At 41.4% G+C, this 22,862-nt stretch overlaps 1 protein-coding gene across 4 annotated transcripts in view; it reads right to left on the reverse strand.

Moving 5' to 3' along the window:
* Positions 1-22,862, reverse strand: part of ADAM12 (ADAM metallopeptidase domain 12) — a 183,539-nt gene that overhangs the window by 76,939 nt on the left and 83,738 nt on the right. For all 4 annotated transcript variants that reach the window (XM_035137598.1, XM_035137596.1, XM_035137597.2 and 1 more), the window contains exons 4-6: positions 17,508-17,586; positions 11,161-11,237; positions 5,524-5,707 (exon numbers count right to left, since the gene is read on the reverse strand). In XM_035137598.1, coding sequence (XP_034993489.1) covers positions 5,524-5,707; positions 11,161-11,237; positions 17,508-17,586 — 340 coding nt within the window. The remainder of the gene's footprint in view (positions 1-5,523; positions 5,708-11,160; positions 11,238-17,507; positions 17,587-22,862) is intronic.

Raw genomic sequence — 22,862 nt, forward strand, 5'->3', positions numbered from 1 at the left:
AGCGGGAATCCTGTTATCGCCTGGGGTCACCTCCCCCACGCCCCCCCATTTTGGTAAATGTCTAAAGGATTCCGCCCAAGGCCTGCAACCGCCAAAGTTGTGACGAATTGCTAAGGGAAAGGCCAGGGGCGTACCCAGGATCAAAATTAGGGGGGGCAAGGGGCGGGAGGAGAGGGGCCACAGTGGGAATGTGGGCGGGGCTACGTTGCCTGCGCCGCCCAGCTCTTCCGAGGAGGCGGCCCCAGGCTTCCGGCTCCCAGCGCAAAGCTCCAGAGGTGCACGGGGAACGCAAGCCTGTGGCTGCCTCCTCCGCTTATGCTCCCCGCTCCTGCTTAGCGCTCCTCCGCTTAAGCTGGCTTCGCGCCGGGAGCGGGAGCCTGGGGCTGCCACGCCTCTGCCCCTCAGCCTTTTGCTTCTAGGGGGGGCATGGGAAAGGCAAAACCTGCCAATGCAGGGAAATTCCTTTCTGCCCCTTCAACAGCGGCCTTGTCATAGCAGCGCCTGCGTGCATGTTCACCGTCGACTGCTTCCCAGGTATGTCTCTCCTTCTGCTCTGAGGACTGGATAGTTACCTCCTCCTACCTGGCCTATCCTACCCTGGCAACACCTCCCCTGGCCGGATTAGACGGCTGGCTGTGTGGGCGGAGACCACACATATCCAGCCTGGGAAGGTGGTGCCAGCCTCCGAACTGCTGGGGGCTGCCTGAGGCTCCCAGGGTGTTATGCGTGACCGCGCAAAATGAGCACCCCTTTTATATGGGGAACGATCATTGTTTCCGAAGGGATATATATGGCAGTGGGAAGCAGAGTTCCACATACCAGTAGGTTTGAACAGCAATCTTTTTTCTGCTGCTCCACTGACTGCTAATCACTTGGTTAGTGGAGACGTATGGGTGGGCCACTCTGGGGCTTGGTGGACTGCACAGAGAATCATCGTGGGTCACAGGTTGCTCATATGTGGTGCCAGGATGCTCCATGCCAAGTAAGCTTGTCAGCACTATTTTCTAAGTTTGGCAAATGTTTGGAGGGGGATGAAGTATCAAATCTGATCTAGCTGTTTTTGGCTTATCGTATTAAACAATCAGCCTTCCTCTACAAGATTTTCTCTGTTCCAAGATGCGTCCCATATGCAGTTTTATGTTTAGAGGGAGCTCAACACAAGGTGGAATCTGTCGCCTGGGCAAGATTCCTTATATTCTGGCTAAAAATCTGCCTCGACCTTGACAGAGATCCCTTCCTCCAGGAAATGCTTTCGGACACCTTCCTCCCCCCAGGGCTACAACACTTCAACAGGAAGGTACAGCAACTGGGGCTTTCAGTAGAACTCCTCCGCTCAATGTCCTTACAATCTGCCAAAGCCACAGTCTTAACTAGGTTGTGGGACATTGAGAGACAGGATCTTATAGCGGCAGCAGGCACAACATGTTCCCCCCTTCTTTTCCACCTCCCGTGGGCTCATGAAACAAAACCTAATTATCTTGACTTCCTACTGAACCCACAAGAAAGAAGGGCATTTTCGTTGGCCAGGTTCAACGCAAATCCATCGAACCTCCTGTGGGGAAGATTCTCGGGCAGGGCGAAGGACGAGAGGTTCTGTCTGTGTCATGACCCTCAGGTGGAAAGCCTTCTACATATCGTTTTTCATTGTAATCTTTACGCCGACCTTCGTCAACAATTCCTGGACCGGCTCGGTATCCCCAGAAGGAGACCAGAGCGGGAAATCTTACAATTCCTTTTGCTGGGGAAGGACCAGGTCCTCACCAAGATGGTGGCTCAATATCTTAATTTACTATTTTCTCGTCGTTGTACTCTGCAGTCGTCTGAATTATTAGAAGCCCCATTGTCGTGAGAGCGGATAGCGGATTATTCCCTTCTCTCTCTTAACACAGCGTTTGCCACAGTGACAGTTTTAATCTCTTATTATTTTGTCTGTGAGTTTGTTTGATGCCAATAAAGGTTTTACTTACTTACTATTAAATAATTGTGGACTGTACAAAATCTAAGAAAATGACTTCCAGTTTAATGAACTTTAACCCAAATCTAGAAATTTCAAATTCTAGATTCCTGAAAGAGACTGAAACAGTCTGAACCCACAGTTTCCATCAGGATTTAATAAGGAAGTTTATTTGTTCATTGATGGAATACATTTTGTTAAATAGTTCTTTTATCAGTGTTGATGTCTTGCCAAAATATGAGCATGTGTGTCTCATGACAAGAGTACCAAATATACAGAAGCTCTTTCATTTTTAAATGTGAAATTCCTGAGTCGGCAAGCTGTTGCAGTAATATTCGACAGAATACTCCTTCCACTTTTGTGTGCCCATCAATCTACCACAAAAGGGACGGGGGGGGGGTGTATTTGGTGACTTTTCGAGTGGGGCAACTTAGCATTCCAAATGGGGTGGCCAAGGATTCTCTTGCCCTACCTTAAACACAAATATGTTTTGCTGCCATGTAATATGGCAGAAGTGCTGCTTCAGGAGCCCATGAGCTTTCTGCTTTTAAAGTGATGAAGTTTTAATGATGCTAAATTTATGACATAGTGTCACTCTCAGGGGTATTGTTGGGGGGAAAGGCAGCTGCCCTCATAGACCTCTCCTTCTACCTCTTATTGTGCACAGGGCTTAGCTGATGATTCCCCCTTCTAATCAAGCCATTGTTTAGCAAGCCTTCCAAGCTAGTTCACTAAAAGGTCTATAATAGTGATATTTTGAGATACACTCAAGATTCATCTGCACAAACAGTACAAACAACCAAATGAGCAGCATTTTCATGCTCCAAAGAATTTAAACTACCTCAAAATAAAAGCAAATGGGACAAAAAAAGCTCTTGGAGATATGATGTAAGCTCATGAACTTCTTATGTCTGATTAACGTTATTAATCTGCTCTATGACTTGTCTGCAGGATGCGTTTCTTAGATAGACCATTTGTTTCTAAAATACACCTAAATTATCACTTCTCTCTGCTTGCACAGCACAGCTTTCATAGTGCAATCAACTCCTCATTCATCCAAGACTGTAATTTTTTTAAAAAACAACAACAACACATACACAAAATAATTAAGCAAAATAACATATTTACAAATTATGTAAATGCAAAGGGGGGAAAACATTTTAGAGTCCTTGTTTCACCACACATTATTTAGCAGTCTCTTCAGGATTCTTTTTATTTAATCTAGTGTCAAAACAGATAAGCAGGAACCCTAAAGTAGCTTCAGAGCTTATTCCATGCTGGCTGAAAGAACATGGAGATGTAATTCTTGGCACTTCCAACCACATGTCTTTGCACGCTACTACATCCTGAGATTTCTGGGTGAAGCTGTGAGGAAAGGAAACTAATGCTGAGTTTAAAAAGTGGCTGAAATCTGTAAACGATCATCTCTTCATGTAGTAAGGTTTTAAAACGGCCACTACATACTTCCTGAAGTTCTATCTCTACCAGATCTGAAGCAAGTAGGGATTATCATTTTAGGAAGAAAAACAAACAAACCACTTTTTCAAGTCTTTAAACAAGCTATGGAGTTTATCTGCAGCCTTGCTGAAAATTGCCTTTCATTTGTTTCGTCTCAGGTGTTAGGATTTATTCTGAACTGCTCTGTTACAGTGAAGTCTGCTTGGAGAAAGTGCTTTCCATACAAAGGAGCTTAATAACTGGAAGCAGCTGTTTCCTTTTTATGAAGGTGACCTAATTACTCCATATACTGTAGTATTTGTATGTGGGGGAACAACTTTTACTCTTTGGAACAAATTAAGTAAAGAATCTATATGAATGGAACCTTAAGTATATAAGGCTGAATTCAGACTCACCTTCACCAAATGGAAAAGGCTTTTTCTGCCTATGGAAGGCAGAGGGATCCCACTAACTGAGGGAACTTCATCTGATTTTTCCACTCCCAATGCACACAACTGCACTACCTCTGTCTCCCAAACACCCAGAACAGTCTGGGGTGTGGTGCTGAGGTCTGCAGACAAAAAAAGTGCTTCTCCTCTTCTGAAGGTGGAAGCAAAGTTTGAATCCAACCCATATACTATGTTGACATAGAATCTGTCACAGCCTTGAAGATCATATGTTTATACAGTACATTACTTATGGCTCCATCACTTCTATAAATTATTTTGCGGGATTGGTTATTCTGATATGGAACTCTATGTACATTTCTAGATGAGCTGCTCTAGCGTTAATGAACTGAAACAGTCCACACATCCACTGATATAGCTGTAGCACATACAATGGTAAAATGGATTTTAGAAGCATGTAGTAAGGCGCAATAATATTTGGAAATGTACCTTTTAATGCTAATACAATGCAAATGCATTTGTTCCATCATATAAATAATAACCCTTGATGTTGGGCTAGGCTGGTGTACCGAATTTGAACTTAATAAAAATGATAAATGGGTTACATAGCCAATGTGCCTTATACACTACAATACTTCTCATGCAATAAGTACTTTAGACAGATTCTGCTACCACGTTATTCCCTGATCCCTCTCTTTAATGCTTACTTAATGCATATATAAATCTGTGGTCTTATTAGCTATATCTGCCAAAACCTCTTCCCATTTCATTACACACTATATAGCTCCCATTATCTTGATACGCATTTTTATTCAAGTAATATACCAATGGGAAAAATTATAGCAATGCATACCCTATACTTTAACAGTGTAACTGACTGGGGCATTTATAATTTTTTAACAGCAGAATCTTCCATAATAGTCTTTAGTCATTGGAAAACCTTCCCTAAATTTGGAGTTTGTTATTAGAATGGTAACAGAGAAATCAGGCCACCGACAGCAGTTGTTGATCTGCTAGCTATCAGAAAAAATTATAGGGACAAACTATAGGTGGCAACCTATTTCTTTAAAGCATAACTAAGTTTATATTTTGATATGAGCTTTCGTGTGCATGCACACTTCTATCTGAAGAAGTGTGCATGCACACGAAAGCTCATACCAAAATATAAACTTAGTTGGTCTTTAAGGTGCTACTGAATGAATTTTTTTATTTTGCTTCGACTCAGACCAACACGGCTACCTACCTGTGTCTTTAAAGCATAGTTAGGCAGCTTATGGCCCTGCAGATGCTGCTGGACTGCAGCTCCCACCATTCCTGACCATTGGCCATGCTGACTGGGCTTGACAGGAGTTGGAAGCCCAACCCTATCCAGAGGGCTACAGGACCCCCATCCTTGCCACAAAGCATTTAGACATTAAACATTATGCAGACATATTTAACCTTTAGCTGACAAAGCTAATCTACTTAATCAGGAACAAAGTGGCTTGAATAGTTAATGAGGAGGATTCACAAAATGGAAAAATAAACACTGGATGTGAACCTTTTCAAGGCAATAGCACAATGTACAAAGTAATGCAGCTTTCCCCAATCTTCTCTACTTTTGCCATGTATTGCTGCAATATGCTTCGAAACAGACTTTTCCCCAAGATATGGAAACGCAAGGTCAGATTTGCCTAGATCTGATTCTTTAAAAGCATGAATGAGAAAAGTACAATTTCCACCTACCCTGCTAGCAGATTTCTGGGTAGTATGTGTGGTATCTTCCAGAGTGATGTCTGAGATGTTGAGATGATGACCACAAGAACCCAGAGCTAGTTTTAAGTCCCTTGCTTGGTAGATTATATGTTCATTCGTAGCACCTTCCAGTGGCTCCAAAATATAGGCATTATCCTCAAACAAAATAAGTCCCCTGTAGTATAAAACAAATAAATGATGCGGTCCTTTATAGTGCTATGTTTTATGCTTGGTTTGCAACAAAGTGACAGATTTTCAATAAGCATGGAAGAATAGCATTTGTTTAGATCAAACCCCAATGGGGCACAAACTATAAATTCTGCATACTGTAATCTTGGCATACAGTTCGCTACAATGAATATATTGTTTCTCTCTGCTTAAACCCTGCAGCCCAGTGAAACTGCATTTGCATTTTATAGCAATGCATGAACATTCCTCTTCCCAGAGAGACGACGTCATCTGGCACAGGGCTGGTGCTCAGCAACACTTTCCGATATTTTGAATTATTATGACTTTACTGAATTGTATTAATTGTTTTAATAAATTTATTCTTATTTGTTTTATTTATACAGTGGTACCTTGTTTTGAGTATGGGATCCGTTCCGGAGCCCTAGATGCTTGACGAAAGGGACATGCAATAAAGCGCCGCTCTGCGCACACGCGTGGAACGGTTTGTGTTTCTGCGCATGCGCAAGCAGCAAACCCAGAAGTAACCCGTTCTGGTACTTCCAGGTTTGCTGCGGACGTTCGTCAAAATGGATGTTCAATGGGGGGAACGTTCACGGAGGTATTACTGTATGTTACTGTGTTTGATACTATAGTGTTTGCAACTATAATATCTATAGATATAATATCTATATCTATATTTTATTTATATAATATCACAACTATTGTGATTATTGTTTCGAAGCAGAATACAAATATCAAATCAATATCAAGTGACCATTGCTCAAGCATTTGCAGTGTACTTGTTTTGGAAAACTCCAAAGAAAAATTAACAAACAGAAACAACAGCCTTTAAACTCTAGTATGGGTATTCAACATGCCAAAGGGTATGACTGTCAACAAATATCAGTGAAAATAAAAACAAACAAGGAATTAGAATCAATTTTAAAAGAACTTTTTTTGGATCAGTTAATAAGACCAAATTGGTTTGTTGAGAATGGTGAGAGTGGATGCATGAACAATTCAGCACATATTGTTAAGAGTCTTTTAATTACTCCACTATGTGTTCAGCTCAATGCTCAATCAATGATTACTGTGCCATTTTAGGCAGCTTTATAACATCATTTAAGAGTAGAGTAGAGATTCTTCCTAAACAGCTTATAAGGAAAATAAAAAACGCATTAATAAAATCACAATGAAATTACATACAAAAAATGACACAAACAGGACAAACTTTACGCCAAAGGATAAATGGGCATAAATCTGACCTCAGGAATCATAAAACAGAGAAACCAATAGGAGAACACTTCAATCTCCCTGGACATTCTATACAAGATCTTAAAGTAGCTGTCTTATTGCAAAATAATTTTAGAAATACACTTGAAAGAGAAGTTGCTGAATTATAACTCATTACCAAACTAAAAACTATGGAGAGACCTGGTCTGAATGGAGATATTGGATTCATGTCCCATTATATATACTAAAGCTAATTTTGGTCATCTATCCCTTTAAAAATCCCCTTCCCTTCCCCATGGAACCAACTGCCATAACAGTCATCAACCGTTATAAGGTTGACGAAGTGTGTATTACACATGAAAGTTCATACCTTGAAAGCTTCTCTTAGCTGATCTTAAAGGTGCCACTGGAATTATTAAAAAAGATTTTTTTTCATCTTTTGTTATTTATTATGACAAAAAAATGAATGAGTCCTTCCCAAGTGCAGTTTGTTTTGTGGGTGGGAAGGTGAGTGGGAATAATCCTGATGGAAAAAAACTCTGAAGTCTTCTCTTCTTTGCCTCCTTGACTCACTCTCCTTCTTTCACACAGGTTGGAGGGGAGGAAGAAAACCCAGATAGAGCAGGCTTTGAGAGCTGGCTCTGAGATATTTGAGTGCCCACCTGCTTGCCTGGTGCTCCTGTTCCTTCCCCTTTGTATGGAATGACTTGCAAGTTGGGTATGTGAACCAAAACAGGGTCACCACAAGCCCTCCATGATTGGGAACGTCTAGTCTACATGCTCACTATGTTCAATGAAGAATGAAATCAAGGAGGCATCCAAGAGAGAGCTCAAAGTACAAGTGATGGTGTGGAAGCAAGAAGTCTGTGACTTGCTTCTCTTCTGCTCAAGACCCCTCTTCCACCAATAGTATCAAACCCATTGCAGGGGCCAACACACAATTTAATTCCTGGCAATGAATGTATAACACCTCCATGAGGGATAACATGAAAACTAGCTCAGTCTTTGTTGCAAAACTGGCTGAGCTGGAGATGAAGATATTTCCATTTCTTCCTCTCCAGTTTTCATAGTGCAGTGCAAATCACCTCTCTACACCACACCTGATTCTCCTTATGCAAGATAGGGATAACACTTAGCTCTCTCAACAGGGTGTTACAAGGCTTAACTAGATCCTTTCAGAAAGCATCTTTAGGAATAAACAGCAATAATTCCTACTGCTTTTGAAAAGTGGCTGCACTCCGGCTTATGTAATTACTGCCAAAAGCTTTGAGCTGTATAAGAGATTCTTTAATTCCTGTATCCAAATAGCTATGAGCTACTGGTACTTAATACACAGTATTAGCTACTTCCCTAGGCAAAGAGAACTTTTCCTGTGTGCCCTGCTCCAGGGAAACTGGGAGGGCACAGTCTTAAAAATTATGCCAAGCCTACAAGATGATCTAGAATCTTTTATGGGGTAATGTAATGATCAGGTCTTACTTATCACATGCCAATGTACACAGCATTCCAATCAATTTGGAATTTTCTTTCAAATATCCATAAATAAAATAGAATAATGGAAAGCTATAACATGTGCTATAATTGTCCTTAATTACCAGAGTTATTTTTTCATAGAGTTCCATCTTTAATCACTGTCTCCATTTTGTCCTTTTCTGAGGACGTCAGATTAAAAGGTGCCTATTAAAAGGGACTTGGGTGGCGCTGTGGGTTAAAGCACAGAGCCTAGGGCTTGCCGATCAGAAGGTCGGCGGTTCAAATCCCCGCAACGGGGTGAGCTCCCGTTGCTCAGTTCCAGCTCCTGTCAACCTAGCAGTTCGAAAGCACCTCAAGGTGCAAGTAGATAAATAGGTACCACTACAGCGGGAAGGTAATCAGTGTTTCAGTGTGCTGCTCTGGTTCGCCAGAAGCGGCTTTGTCATGCTGGCCACATGACCCGGAAGCTGTACGCTGGCTCCCTCGGCCAATAACACGAGGTGAGCGCCGCAACCCCAGAGTCGGTCATGACTGGACCAAATGGTCAGGGGTCCCTTTACCTTTAATGTTACTTGCTGACATTGTGGGCTAGCAAGAAGGCAGGTGTCTTATCTTTAAGCACATGTTGATGTAATTGCTTTCCTATGAATACCAAGGCTGGAATCCTGCACTCCCTTACCTTGGAGTAAGTTCCATAGAACAAAGAGTAGGATTACTCACCCTCCCACAGAACAAACCTTGGAATGATGTGGCCCTGATCTAAAGTTGGTTAGAGTGTGGTGCTGATAACACCAAGTTTGCAGGTTTGATCCCCATAAGGGACAGCTGCATATTCCTGCAGGCACCGGGTTGATCCTCAGGGTCCCTTCCAATGCTATGATTCTATGATCCTCACTGTGGGAAACTGCACATTTTTGCTCATTCTCACTAGTGAAACATGCCAATGACAGGATTGGATCACAATGCTGGAGAAAAGGTGCCAGTCATACCCTCTACCAGCACTGGATTCCTTAAGCCTGATCCTACATACTCTTACAGTGGAGTACTCAGAGGATAGGATGTAGCGGTGTTTTAAGTTACCTTCAATAAAGCTGAGAATGACACTGAAGGTGACTTATTCAGCCACATGTAAACATTCCTAGTCATTGCAAGTCCTGCAACATGAATGAGACTCTGTAAAGATACAACCAGCAGTGGCCAACAACATCCTACAGCTGCTAACTTTATTGTTGTTTAGTCGTTTAGTCGTGTCCGACTCTTCGTGACCCCATGGACCATAGCACGCCAGGCACTCCTGTCTTGCACTGCCTCCCGCAGTTTGGTCAAACTCATGTTCGTAGCTTCGAGAACACTGTCCAACCATCTTGTCCTCTGACGTCCCCTTCTCCTAGTGCCCTCAATCTTTCCCAACATCAGGGTCTTTTCCAAGGATTCTTCTCTTCTCATGAGGTGGCAAAAGTATTGGAGCCTCAGCTTCACAATCTGTCCTTCCAGGGAGCGCTCAGGGCTGATTTCCTTAAGAATGGATAGGTTTGATCTTCTTGCAGTCCATGGGACTCTCAGGAGTCTCCTCCAGCACCATAATTCAAAAGCATCAATTCTTCGGCGATCAGCCTTCTTTATGGTCCAGCTCTCACTTCCATACTAACTTTATGCTAACTTTATGAGAAAGCTTAATCAAATAAATGTGGCACTCTTCTGGGGATTTTTTCCCCTGCCATGTTCACAGCCTTTATAATATCTAAATAATGTGAAAAATGTAGAAGTTTTTGTCTTAATTTTGTTGACAATATAAACTTAAAATAGCTCTGCTTTATTTAAGGTCAGAGAGAATTCTTGATTATTTCCTACTGAGGGCTTCAGTTTTCTGGTTTATATTTTATTAGTAATGATAGGTTTTTAAAAGCTATCACATGTTGATCACACAGTAGCACTGAGTGCTATATTGTCCCCCAAATAAGTTCTTTCTGTAACCACAGTTCATCCCTTCACAGCAGTAGGGAATTGGGGTGACATGGAAGGCTGTAATCCGATTCACGCTTACCTGGAATTAAATCCCTGGAAGTAAGTAACTCAATGGGGCTTACATTCATTCAGAGTAGACACTGTTCAGCTTAACTTTCATGGTGTCAACTAAAGGTCAGTGGGCTTTCTGGTACAGTATCTGCTTTGCATGTGGTAAGTCTCAGGTTCAATCTCTGGCATCTCCAGGTAGCTTTGATAGACCTCTGTCTAAAACCCTGGAGAGCCACAGCCAGTCAGGGTAAACAATACTGAGTGAGATAGCTCATTTGCCTGACTCAGTATAAAACATTGCTTCCTATGTTCACTATAAGGTATTTCTTCCATCCCATACCGAGAGACAAGATGGTCAAGATTGTACAAAAAACTGCTGATTCAGCATAAAGGGGGGGGGGGAAGGGAGAGAGTCAGACGCTGTGAAGCCCTCCAGATGTTTTGGCCTACAACTCCCATGATCCCTAGCTAACAGGACCAGTGGTTGGGGAAGATGGGAATTGTAGTCCAAAACATCTGGAGGGCCGAAGTTTGGGGGTGCCTGATCTACCCATTTCAGAAGCACAGGGTAGGGGGAGCTGCCTGTTCTGCTGTCTGCCACACCAGGGGTGGGAACCTTTTCCAGCTGGTTCCAGAGCTCTCCCATCCAGAACCATTTCAACAGGTGAACAAGACTGCCCACTTGCCAATAATGTGGCAATATTAGGTGTTTTCATGACTTAAGGTTGTCCCACTTACCTGAGTCCAGAACATGTACTCAAAGTTACTGCAGACTCGGCGTAATCTTGCACGTGACCATGGTAGTAGCAATGAGCCTAATTGAACAGAGAAGGGGGGGATCAGTATCTATAGCTCAGCTCATTTCATAAGTAATGCTAACCCAAACTACAGTTAAGCATGAACAAACAAGCTGCAGCTCTTCAGAAGGAAACAAACAAGGTTGGTTCACTCTAGAGACAAACTATAAAGTATAACCATGGTTTGCTCTTGGCTTCTCTGGGTGAAACAAACTGTGAGCCCAGGTTCAGGGATGCCAGCAGGCTTTCCTGGGCCCAGTACACTGTTAACAATAACCAGGGTCAGCTCTATCTTTCTGGGGGCTCAGGCCATCAGTGGGCCTCTTATCCTCAAACCACACTCCCCTTCCTCATGGCCCCCGTTGTTGGTACCCATCTGTCTCAAGAGACAATGGAGTGTGCCTCCGGGGGTGAAGTAAAACCACTGAAGAATAAGAGCATCTGCTGCTGCTGCTGCTGCTGCTGCTGCTGCTGAGACCGGCAACTCATAACTGCTGCCTCGTGTGTTACATTTGCTGTGTGAGCAGCACTGAAGTGACTTTTCCAGGGCGCAAGCCTGGGCAGTGCGTATGGAGGTCCTGGGCGGCACAGACGACAAGACCCCCACCCCCTCGGCCTCATTGATGTGCTCCAAAGGAAAGCAGACCAAAACATGCGGCATCAGCTTGGCGGCAGGAGTTGCCAGAAGGAGGTCCCACTCTGCGGCTGCCACCTATCCCTAGAAAAGCGGGGTAATCCTTCTTCTTCTTGGAAAAAAGTGTCCTCCCTCCGTATTCCAACTCCTCCTGGGTGGGGTCCAGTGGGAGGAGGACAATGAGAGCCTGAGTGGGAGTTTGTGAGGGGGAGTTATCACAGGACATGGGCAGTGGGTGGAGCGAGGCTGGAAGGAAGAGTTTGAGAGAGAGAGTTTCTGCCTAAACAGAGGGTAGGGCGCAGGGAGTGAAAGAGGGAGTTTGCACTGCATGAGCCTGCCATGGTGGAGTGTTGGGTTTTGTGTGGGAAGAGGGGGTGGGCAGGTGGGTCGGGTTGCAGGTGTGGGAAAGAGTTTTTGTGCAAGCAGAGAGGGGGGTTTCCATGGGGCAACGAGGAGGGAAAGGAAATTTGTTTGTAGATTAGGGGAAAGATACTGCCACCACTACCAACAATTCCTCACTGTGAGCGTCCTGAAAAGAGCTGGCTAGCTTTTGCATGCTGCAGTGTTTGGTGGGAAGGCTTTCCTTAGTTGGTACCTTAGAAGGCTTAGCTGGTCATTCATGCTCAGTCATGGTTTGGCTTAGAATTAAATGTGAACCAGGTCAATATGTGTGCTCTTATTGTTGACACACAAAACTTTATGTTCCTCTTAATGGAAAAGCCTTCTCTGAATTCAGGATACTAAGGAAATAACCTGAAATAATCGTTTTACCTGTTTATATTTAATCCAGGATTAAAATGAGCTTATGCCAATATTGATGCTGTGCCTCATTCAATAAAAGACAAAGATCAAACAAGTATTTAAAACATTTCTTTATGAGAAGCCTACTCTTTTGATTATGTTATTGGAAAACTATGATGGGAAGCATTTTGTAAAATTAAACAGCAGAGCAAATTACACTGTCTTTCACCTTTAGGCTTTCACTGTAAGATGTAAATTGTCGTAAGTAATATGAGGGAGATCCATAAGACATAATTAAGCATACTGTGCAACGTAATAAAACAATTTCCTGGTTTTATAGCTTCAGAAGAAGAAGAAATGACATGAAAAGAGATTGGGAAGGTGAAAGCATTTTATTAAACTATGCTGACTTGGAAATAGTGTGTTATTAAGAACAGGAATAACAGAACTGTATTTTCAGCAGCAACAGCCCTGTTATGTTTTGTGGCTGGGTTATTGTATTTCTTTAATAAAACCAGCTGCTTACAAAGGACAACCACAACAAAAGATACATACTCAGTAAAGATGCACATTTGCTATTGTTGATGAAAGGTAATACCATATTTCCAATTATAGACCTGGCTGGAAAATAATGATTATATTACGTCCAGCATTTCTTTTTCTTTTTCATTTCTCGCTCCTTTGAATACCATATGGAAGCCAAAAGCCTCGCTGTCAAAGGTTGCTATCTTATTTGTGCAAGGGAAAGTTATCACTCATATTTCAACCTGACAGTCACCTTACTTTGCCTCTTATTACTTGGTTCATTCACATCTAAGCTGCATTAATTAACCTTTTCAGTTTCAGGGCATGGTTTTCAATTACATAGTCTCAGACAGAAGGCTTCTAAAGACCACCTTAATTTTGCTGGTGAAAGCAATAACATGAAAAGATCAGGGTTGAGTTTTAATAGTTCAGGAGCATGAAGTTTTGGCAAATTCGATTACACCACAAAGAAAATATTAGTTTAGCGCCAGAGTATTTCTTCTTTTCTTTTAGATGGAAATGAAACTGTATACAGTGAGGTTATAATGTGTTTGCAACACACACCCATGGATAAAAACTCATGTTATAAATTAAATGGCATTCTCAAGATATGTCTAGATCTTTATAAACCTGAACTAGAACAAATAACAAATTTATTGTTAATGAAATGTAAAATAACAAACTTTCAAAATGTATGGTTGATATCCAACGTAAGTCATATTCAGCCAGAGCAGACCCATTGAAATCAAAATATATAAGCCTAAATTATTTAAATGAGGATATTTAGATTATGACTAAAGTTGGATATCACCTTGTGGATATATAATTTATGTTAAAGGTTTTTTATAAACTGCCCAGCTTATAAAATATCAAGGCAATGTAGAGAAAGAAAAAAAGAAAAAAACAAACAAATCTGAAATACACACCAGAGTAAAACTGTTAAAACAACAGCACAACACTAGAAGATAATCAGAGCACAGTAATTTAAAAATTCATTTAGCATGCATGTGAAAGAGCAGATTGTTGGAGCATGCCTTACTTAGCTGGTGATGGATTTCACATGAGAGGAGACTCCTCTATCTAATCTATCACACACACACACACACACACACACACACACACACACACACACACACACAATGTTATGTTTTTAAAAATTATAAACCAGGGGCTGGCTTAAACTCAGTCCCCTTTAAATGTCCATCTTCTCTCTGACGAGAGAAGACAGGAGGTACAGTGAACACTAGAAACCAGGGTGAAGACACGATGATCTGAAGGGAAACAGGATGGTATTAAACATTCCCCAGTAAAATCTATATTTATGCTGTCATTAGTTTTGGGCCAAGCTAGAGCACATCTATGACTGTCAAAAAGCTGAGAGGTAATATTAAAACATACATGCATAATTTCTACTGTCATAGATGCTAAATCAAGGAATCAAGCCATGTAAGTTGTTCTTACCAAAACAAGCCATTCCTCATTTTTGGCATTGATCATGCCAGGTATGATGAAGTAAGGGATAGATCAATTAGACATCCTTGTTGGTATCTCAATAGTAGTGTCTGGCTCACAAACCCCCCACATGTATTTTTTTTTTGTATATTTGGGGATCTAGATAATGAACAGCAATGATATCCCCCCCCCCCTTAATTCAATGACCCAAGACCTTAAATTGGGTGGTGATAGTGCCAACTCCCATGCTAATTCCCACTGGTCCAAACAGCACAGTGGAGGAATTAGCATGGCCTGCACAAGGAAATAATGTGCACACCATCCACTCCACATATGCCATCCAAATATGTTAACTAACCTGTTCAGTACTTGTCTGTTTTGCTCTACTGGATGAAGAGCAGTTTGGGGGGATTAATTTTATTCAGGAAAACAGTGGGGGAAGGGAAGAGTTATCCCTTCTGCATGCACTGAGGCAGGCTTCCTCAAACTCGACCCTCCAGATGTTTTTAGCCTACAACTCCCATGATCCCTAGCTAGCAGGACCAATGTTCAGGGATGGTGGGAACTGTAGTCTCAAAACATCTGGAGGCCCGAGTTTGAGGAAGCCTGCACTGAGGTCTCCTGATTGGGGCACCGGAGGGTGTTTAAGCTATTTTTAAAACCTGTAAGATATATGATAATGGATTTCTCATCACCTTATCTAGTTTCTAGGTGAAAATCGTGCTTCACAAAAATCAGAATTAAAATCAAAAGTCAGCAGTACAGAACACTCTGAATGAACCTTAGCAACACTTCCTTAATTCTGAGATTTTGTCATTTTGCAGAGGTATAAATATCTAAAATTATTAGCAGCTCTCTTTCACTATTTGAAACTAGCAGTGACTATTTCACAAACCATGGTGATAACATGTTTTACTTGCAGGAAAATGTATTTTTACAATAAATATATGTTTAAGCATTAAAATGTTGGGAGTGCAAGATGTATTGCATTTTGGTATCAAAAAGGGTTCTACTGCAATATTTTAAAAACCGTTTTAACTGGTTAGTCTACCAGGGTATAAAATGCTGCTTCTAATGTTCACCTTAACTGCTAATTAAAAAGAACTGAAAAAACACCTTATGGCTCCAATCTAAGACAAGAGGTGTCATGAACCTCCATTTACTACTGTCTTATTAAGGAACTTAACAAGATGTGTAATGCTCCTACTTCTACATCAAACATATACATTTTTAAAATGCCATTAGGTAAAGGGTAAAGGGACCCCTGACCATTAGGTCCAGTCGTGACCGACTCTGGGGTTGCGCGCTCATCTCGCATTATTGGCCGAGGGAGCCGGCGTACAGCTTCCAGGTCATGTGGCCAGCATGACAAAGCCGCTTCTGGCAAACCAGAGCAGCACATGGAAACGCTGTTTACCTTCCCGCTGTAGCGGTTCCTATTTATCTACTTGCATTTTGACGTGCTTTCGAACTGCTAGGTTGGCAGGAGCTGGGACCAAGCAATGGGAGCTCACCCCGTCACAGGGATTCGAACCGCCGACCTTCTGATCAGCAAGCCCTAGGCTCAGTGGTTTAGCCACAGCGCCACCTGGGTCCCTGGGTCATTAAGCTGGATCTAATCAGCAGATAAAAGTAAAATGTAGTAATCCAGACCAGCCACTGTACTGTTTTAATTAAGAAGGATCTTAACTTGAGTCAACAGTGTGATACAGCAACAACAAAAAGCTACTGCTATTTTAGGCTCTTCTAGAGCTGTTTGACAATGAAACAGACTCCCTTGGAAGGTGGTGGACTCTCCTTCCTTGGAAGTTTTTAAGCAGAGGATTGATGATCATCTATCATGGATGCTTGAGTTGAGATTCCTGCACTGCAGGAGATTAGATTAGATCAGGCATCCCCAAACTGCGGCCCTCCAGATTTTTTGGCCTACAACTCCCATGATCCCTAGCTAACAGGACCAGTCGTCGGGGAAGATGGGAATTGTAGTCCAAAACATCTGGAGGGCCGAAGTTTGGGGATGCCTGGACTAGATGACTATTGGTGTTGCTTCCAAGTCTACGATTCTATGATTCTAAGTTTTAAATACAAGTGGGACTGGGAAATACAATTGCTCCAAAGCATCTCTATATATTTATAGAACCAAAGGTATATAATCCCTTCTGAGGAAAGATCAGGTAAGATAGGGAACCTTTTTCAGTCTTTCTCTCCCCACCCCGCCCCCCAATAAGACCTACTGTGACAGAAAAGTTAGTTTTGCTGGGCAGGTTGGGTCACCAAGTGTTTTCTTTTTCCCTGCTGGCAAACAATTAACGAACGGCAGCTTCTGATTGGCCAGGGTTCCAGGAGAGGGAGTTGAAAATGAGATGTTTTGGAGAGATAGGTTGGGAGATAGGGAGTGAGAGGAGAAAGAGTTGGTTCTGGGTAGAAAAACCCACTCTGAGAAATATATCAAAAGCTAGAGAAAGAAGCCTCTGAGCTTAGTGTGAATTTAAGTGAGAGCTGGCACAATGGCGCCAGGTGGAAAAGTGCCGTTGCACCTATGTTATGGTCTAATTCAATGAAAACAAACAAAGGACAACATCTGGCATTGCAGAAGGCCTCAAATGCCTTGTAAATCCCTTTTTGAGAGCTTCCACATTGCAGAAGCTGGATCTCATGTGTTATCTTTGCATACTTGCAGCTTATAAAGAAATTCTAATGGGCACATGTCCAAAGGGGTTTATGTGCACAAATCTTATAACTATTAAAGCCCCTTCCATCATGCACTACTTAGGACATTTCCTCCCACATATGTGCATTTTGAACAAAGGAACCTGAAAACTGCCTAAAGAGTGATTTCAAATCAAAGGTACTGTAGCTAACCACTCTATTTCTGTCCTTTTAATGACCAAGTATTGCACACCTACCTCCCCCACAGATAAAGTCACAAAACTTACCGTGTAATTACGTGGAAGAACAGCACCAGTACCATCTTCCAAATAGTGTGTTTCTGTGAAGTTGCGAGCAAAAAGGTCACTGGAAGAAAAAGAGGATATCTTAAAACATAATTTCAAGACCAAATCTTTTATTACTTAATTACTTTTTAAAACAAAATTAAAGCGGAAGAGTTGAAAGCTCAGTACTGGAATAAAATAGCTATAATACTGAACAAAGTCTGTGAACATAGTTATAAGGGGATTTACTACAAGGTTTTATAAATTAGCCTCTCTGATTGCTAAATCACTGAGTGGCTATTATGAGGTGATTATTTATGAATGCAGATTTATTTAATATGTAACACTTAACCTACCCTGTGTACTTTGATTTATCCCCTACTTACCGTATTTTTCTGTCTAAAAGACGCCCCCATGTATAAGATGCCCCCTATTTTGGGGGACTCTGATTCAAGAAAATGGGAGGAGATACTATCCATGTGTAAGACGAGCCCAGAATTTGAACATTATTTTAGAGTAAAAAAAACCCAACATAGTCTTATACACAGAAAAGTACGGTAAATATTTCAGATGAACTGCTTTTTTCTATTAGAAAATGGTTTGAGATTTTTATGCATCATGTCAAATTAACAAGGCAAAAATGCAGACTTTAAGCTACCTCAAAGACAAATTCCACTCTGTATCTCAAATTTACAAATATTGTGAGTGAAGCTGATGTCACTTCTTAGGCGTATGTGCAAATGTCCCAATACTAGCTAAAGTAAGGGTTGGTGTCTTATTCTGGATGTAAGCTCCAGAAAGGGAAAGTGTCTGTAACACTGGCATTAATCAGGTGGTGTAGTTAAGACAATGTGTGTCCTATTGTTCTTCATTTCTCTTTCTACGTAGTTTCGTCCAATCCAAGGAATTATATGGTGCTAAAAAAGGTAGTCCTACAGTGGTCTGCATTGCAATTACCCCTTGCTGGGGATCAAGGTGGCGATGTCTGAACAGAATTCCGAACAAGCAATTTTGCTATTTAAGGCTATTTAAGGGAACAGATGTCACTGCGACTTAATTGCTATGCAATGTAAAGTTTTTAAAATCGAATTATGCCAATCCAAGTTCTGGAAGAGAAGGCAGTTCCTTAGAATTTCTATAGCTTCCAAAAACTGGCACTATTCCTATAATGATCAGTCTTGTTTCAGAGCTCAATTCTTGTAGCACCTACTGAGTTACATGATTGACTGAGCTCATGATTAGCGGCTACTACTTCAAAATAAGGGGAGCAACCTAGTTCTCTCAAAACCTGGGGAAATTCTCTACTTATAGGTTCTCTACTGCACTAACCATCAGAAATAATCCAAGGACACTCCATTGTTATACATTCCAATTAAAACCAATACCGTCACTGCACATGGTCGGTACAATTTTCTGCCAGAAGCAATATTCCTAAAGGTGGAACTTTCCCTTCTTCTATATGTATATATTATGCCCTTATAAAGAAATGTGCTTCTTAGCCAAAGGGCCTTTTCTTCTTGAAGTAATGGCAAAAAATAAAAAAGAGGGAGTGGTAACTGGATGCCAGTCATTTGGAATGGAAAGTAGCCGAGGGTTAAGACAGAAGTATTATTACAACAGTATATCCTATATTTTCTATACACCACATTTTATAAATGTGTTGTATAAAAATGTTGCAAGTAAACAAATAAATGAATGAAATATTTGTGCAGACATAATGCACATGGGAAAGGGATGGGGTAACACTTGCTGGCACCAGAACCTATATAATCATTCATTAAAACTTCAGAACAGAACCTATTGGCATACAAAGTGGAGTAATCACCTGTAAACAACCTGTATCACATAGTTTATGGATCATCAGTATTGTCTCAAGCAAAAGAATATGCTTCAACTTTCAAATAAAGTAGCCTTCATTCAGTTGCAAATATTAATGCTTGAAAGTTGGGTTAGGGGATAAAGAAGAAGGGGGAACCTTGAATATATTGATAGCAACTATGTGAAAACAATATATGTGAGAAAGGTTCTCATTTTTTTTCTGGGAACTCACAACCACCTGAAGAGGAATTTGTGTATGAAAACAGAATAAATGAAAAGTTGATACACTGTGGCGGGGGGATGGGGACAGGGACCCTGTACTGGTAATACAGGTGCACTGCGCCGAGCCCCGACCTGGCGGCGGGACCCGGCAAGAGCCGCAGTGCTCTTAAAAAAATAAGACACCCCCAAAGAATAAGCCATAGGCTTATTTTCTTGAGTAAAATAAATATAAGACGGTGTCTTATTTTATGAGAAACACGGTATTACACCAGTAATGAAATACCTGCACTGGCTAGTTACCATGTCATGTCATGCTCACCATTTGCCGTTGACATTTAAAGCAGCAAACAACTTGGGACCAGAAGTCAAGATCTTCAAAGGAGACCCTGCTGGTCATTCCATGACCAGTGGCTTGTCACTTGGTGGCAGCAGAGAAGTGGGCGTTTTCAGTGAAAGCACCCACCCTCTGGAATGCCCCTCTCAAATCTGTGCGGCAAAGACAGTAATGACCTTTAAACACTTCTTACAAACTTAGATGCTTTGAGAAAATTATAATTTGGCTTGGTTGCTCTTTCTTTTTCTATTTGTCTTCCTGTCTGTTTTTGGACACTGACATTATTTTCTTGTTCTACACCTAAACTACAAAAAGAAAAAGAAAAAAGGCAAAGACTCTGGATCTACATAATTTGTACTCATTATTGCTTGGTGAGGCAAGCAAGATAGATAATATTTTCAAATTGTATTGAAACTGCTGTTGATATTATAATCGCCTGCTTATGCTGTAACATCTCCACTTAGGTAATCTTGACCTTTGTAATGGAAGTGGCTGCTCTTTATTCCGTTACCAGCCCTCTTGATTATTATATGTATTCATAGGAATAACAGGTCTATTAGACATGCTGTTGCTTGTAATAGTTGGCTCACTATGAATATCTGTGGATAGTTAGCAACAGCATTTTCCAACTCTTGTTTCTCATTACAATATGTAGAATGAAGGAAGCATGTTAATGAGTTCCCTATGCACCTGCTTTGAACATCACCCCACTCATGCAATTATTGCATCTTCTTTAAACACATTATATTCTTTCCTTCTGTTTAATTATCTAAAGTGATTCAAAATGCTTTTGGACATTTTCCCATTCAGTGTCTGCATTTTATAATATTCCTATCTGTAACCCTCCAGTAGGCTTTCATGGAGTAAATACAGTGCTGTAAACAAACAAACAAACAAACAACCCTGAGAGATTAAGGTGTGCTCCCGTAGGTAGGAAAATGACTGTGGAGAAGGGAAAGGAGAAAAATAAGGCCAATCCCTCCTAGGACACCTGAAATTTGCCTGCAGGGTTGTTATTCCAGGCAGGGTCTTCTGTGCATGTTTAGCCCGCCTTACAGTGGGGCGATCACCTTAGGCTTACCCAGGCAGTGATAGAGGACCTGAAGGTTTGGTTGGCCTTCTTGAAGGTATACAATGGGGATTTCTTTTGGGCAAGACCTGCTGAACATGCACCAGGACTTTCTTGTACATTTAGATGCCTCTAGCAGCAATGGCCTTTGCATTGAAAGGAGGACAGGATCACCCAGGATCTCAGATTTTTGGAATTCTTCCCAATCATGTTGGCAGTGCACATTTGGACTGAGGAGTTCCATGATTCCAGAGTATGCTTCTGGTCTGACAACCAGGTGGTAGTCAGGGTACTTGCCAAACAGACCTCTCAGTCTGAATGGGTACTGAGGGGTACTGTAGTTGGACTGCAAATCAAGTTGGAAGTTATAATCCAACAATGTTGGATTACATGCTAGCAGCTAAACCTGGTTTCTTGTGCAACCCTATACATGTTTAGTTAGAAGAAGATATCCCCAATTAATTCAATAGGGATTACCCCAAGGTAAGCAGGCAAAAGGATTGTAACATTAGTCTGCTTTTTGTAGCCCAAACAAATGGAAAATGTCAAGTCCAGGTTTTTAAGTACTGTATTTAGGAATCTCTCTTACAGGGTGATTTATAATCAATGCAAGAGCAAAACATATCAGTTATCAATCTAAGCATATACAAACAAACAAAAAATAGAATAAAATGCAGTCATATATTGCTGCTAAGGATAAAACTGCATAAGCATGGATAAATTAAAATGTATTCAACTGAAAACTAAAAACAACAATCTGGGAGACTCTAAGGCAGGCATCTCCAAACTGCGGCCCTCCAGATGTTTTGGCCTACAACTCCCATGATCCCTAGCTAACAGGACCAGTGGTCGGGGAAGATGGGAATTGTAGTCCAAAACCTCTGGAGGGCCGAAGTTTGGGGATGCCTGCTCTAAGGGGTGATCATTCTAGAGTCAGGTCCTCACCACAGAGAAGTCAATTCTTGCATCATCTCACCACAAACCCTCGTTGGGACCAGAAGCAGAGGGTTTGTGCTCTTGTAGGTATTTGGTCCCAGAACCATTTAAAGCTTTGTAAACTATTACCAACACCTTGAATTGAGCTTGGCAGGACATAGGCAGCCAGTGGTCTTGGAAAAACAGAGGGGAAATGATCTTGGTAAAGCAGTGCAGTCACTCTTTTGCAGCATGTGGATTTATTCATGTGGATGCAACTTCCGCATCCACCCTCCATAGTGCAAAGATCAGGTTTGCAACTGTGGGTCACCTTTATAGCTGGAGCAGCAGCTGAAAGTAACCTCATAATTGTCCTCTTAGTATTTTTTTTCACTGCAGAGTGAAAAGGGATGAAGAGTTCTGGCAGCTACCCATCATAATGGTCTGCTGGAGCTGAGCTGGCTCCTAGTCCTGGAAGTTTTCAGCAAAAAGCAAAATGCAGGCATACTGACCTGTTCATTGGCTGGTTGACCATGTGCTACTACCGGTATGTGTCAGTGAGGAAATGAAGAATAATAGTTCAATAATACTGAGATACAAGATTACCAGTGTTAAGCATCTAATTTTCAACATACCAGTATTTCTAGCACTAATGCAAACTGCTGCTGAAATATATTTGATCATGACTCTGATCTCCGTAGTATCACAATATGAACTGCATTATTAGTGGGACTAAATAAATATCACAGTGTACCATGTAAATTATCAGTCATTGTTGCAGGCTGATAAACATTATAATTTGTGGGCGAAAGTGTATAGTAGAAAGATGATAAGTAGTGCCAGTCAGAGATTACAGGTCACTTGCCTGGAAGTTGCTTTACTGTATTAGCTTCATTAAGAGATCCATAGAGTGACACAGCAGCACTGTAAGGAAGCCTCTTTTTTTGACAGCCAACACAAGCCTCTGGAAACATCCAAGTAGTTGCATTGTCATTTCTTT

This window comes from Zootoca vivipara, chromosome 5 (genome assembly GCF_963506605.1).
Source record: "Zootoca vivipara chromosome 5, rZooViv1.1, whole genome shotgun sequence".
Classification (NCBI taxonomy): domain Eukaryota; kingdom Metazoa; phylum Chordata; class Lepidosauria; order Squamata; family Lacertidae; genus Zootoca; species Zootoca vivipara.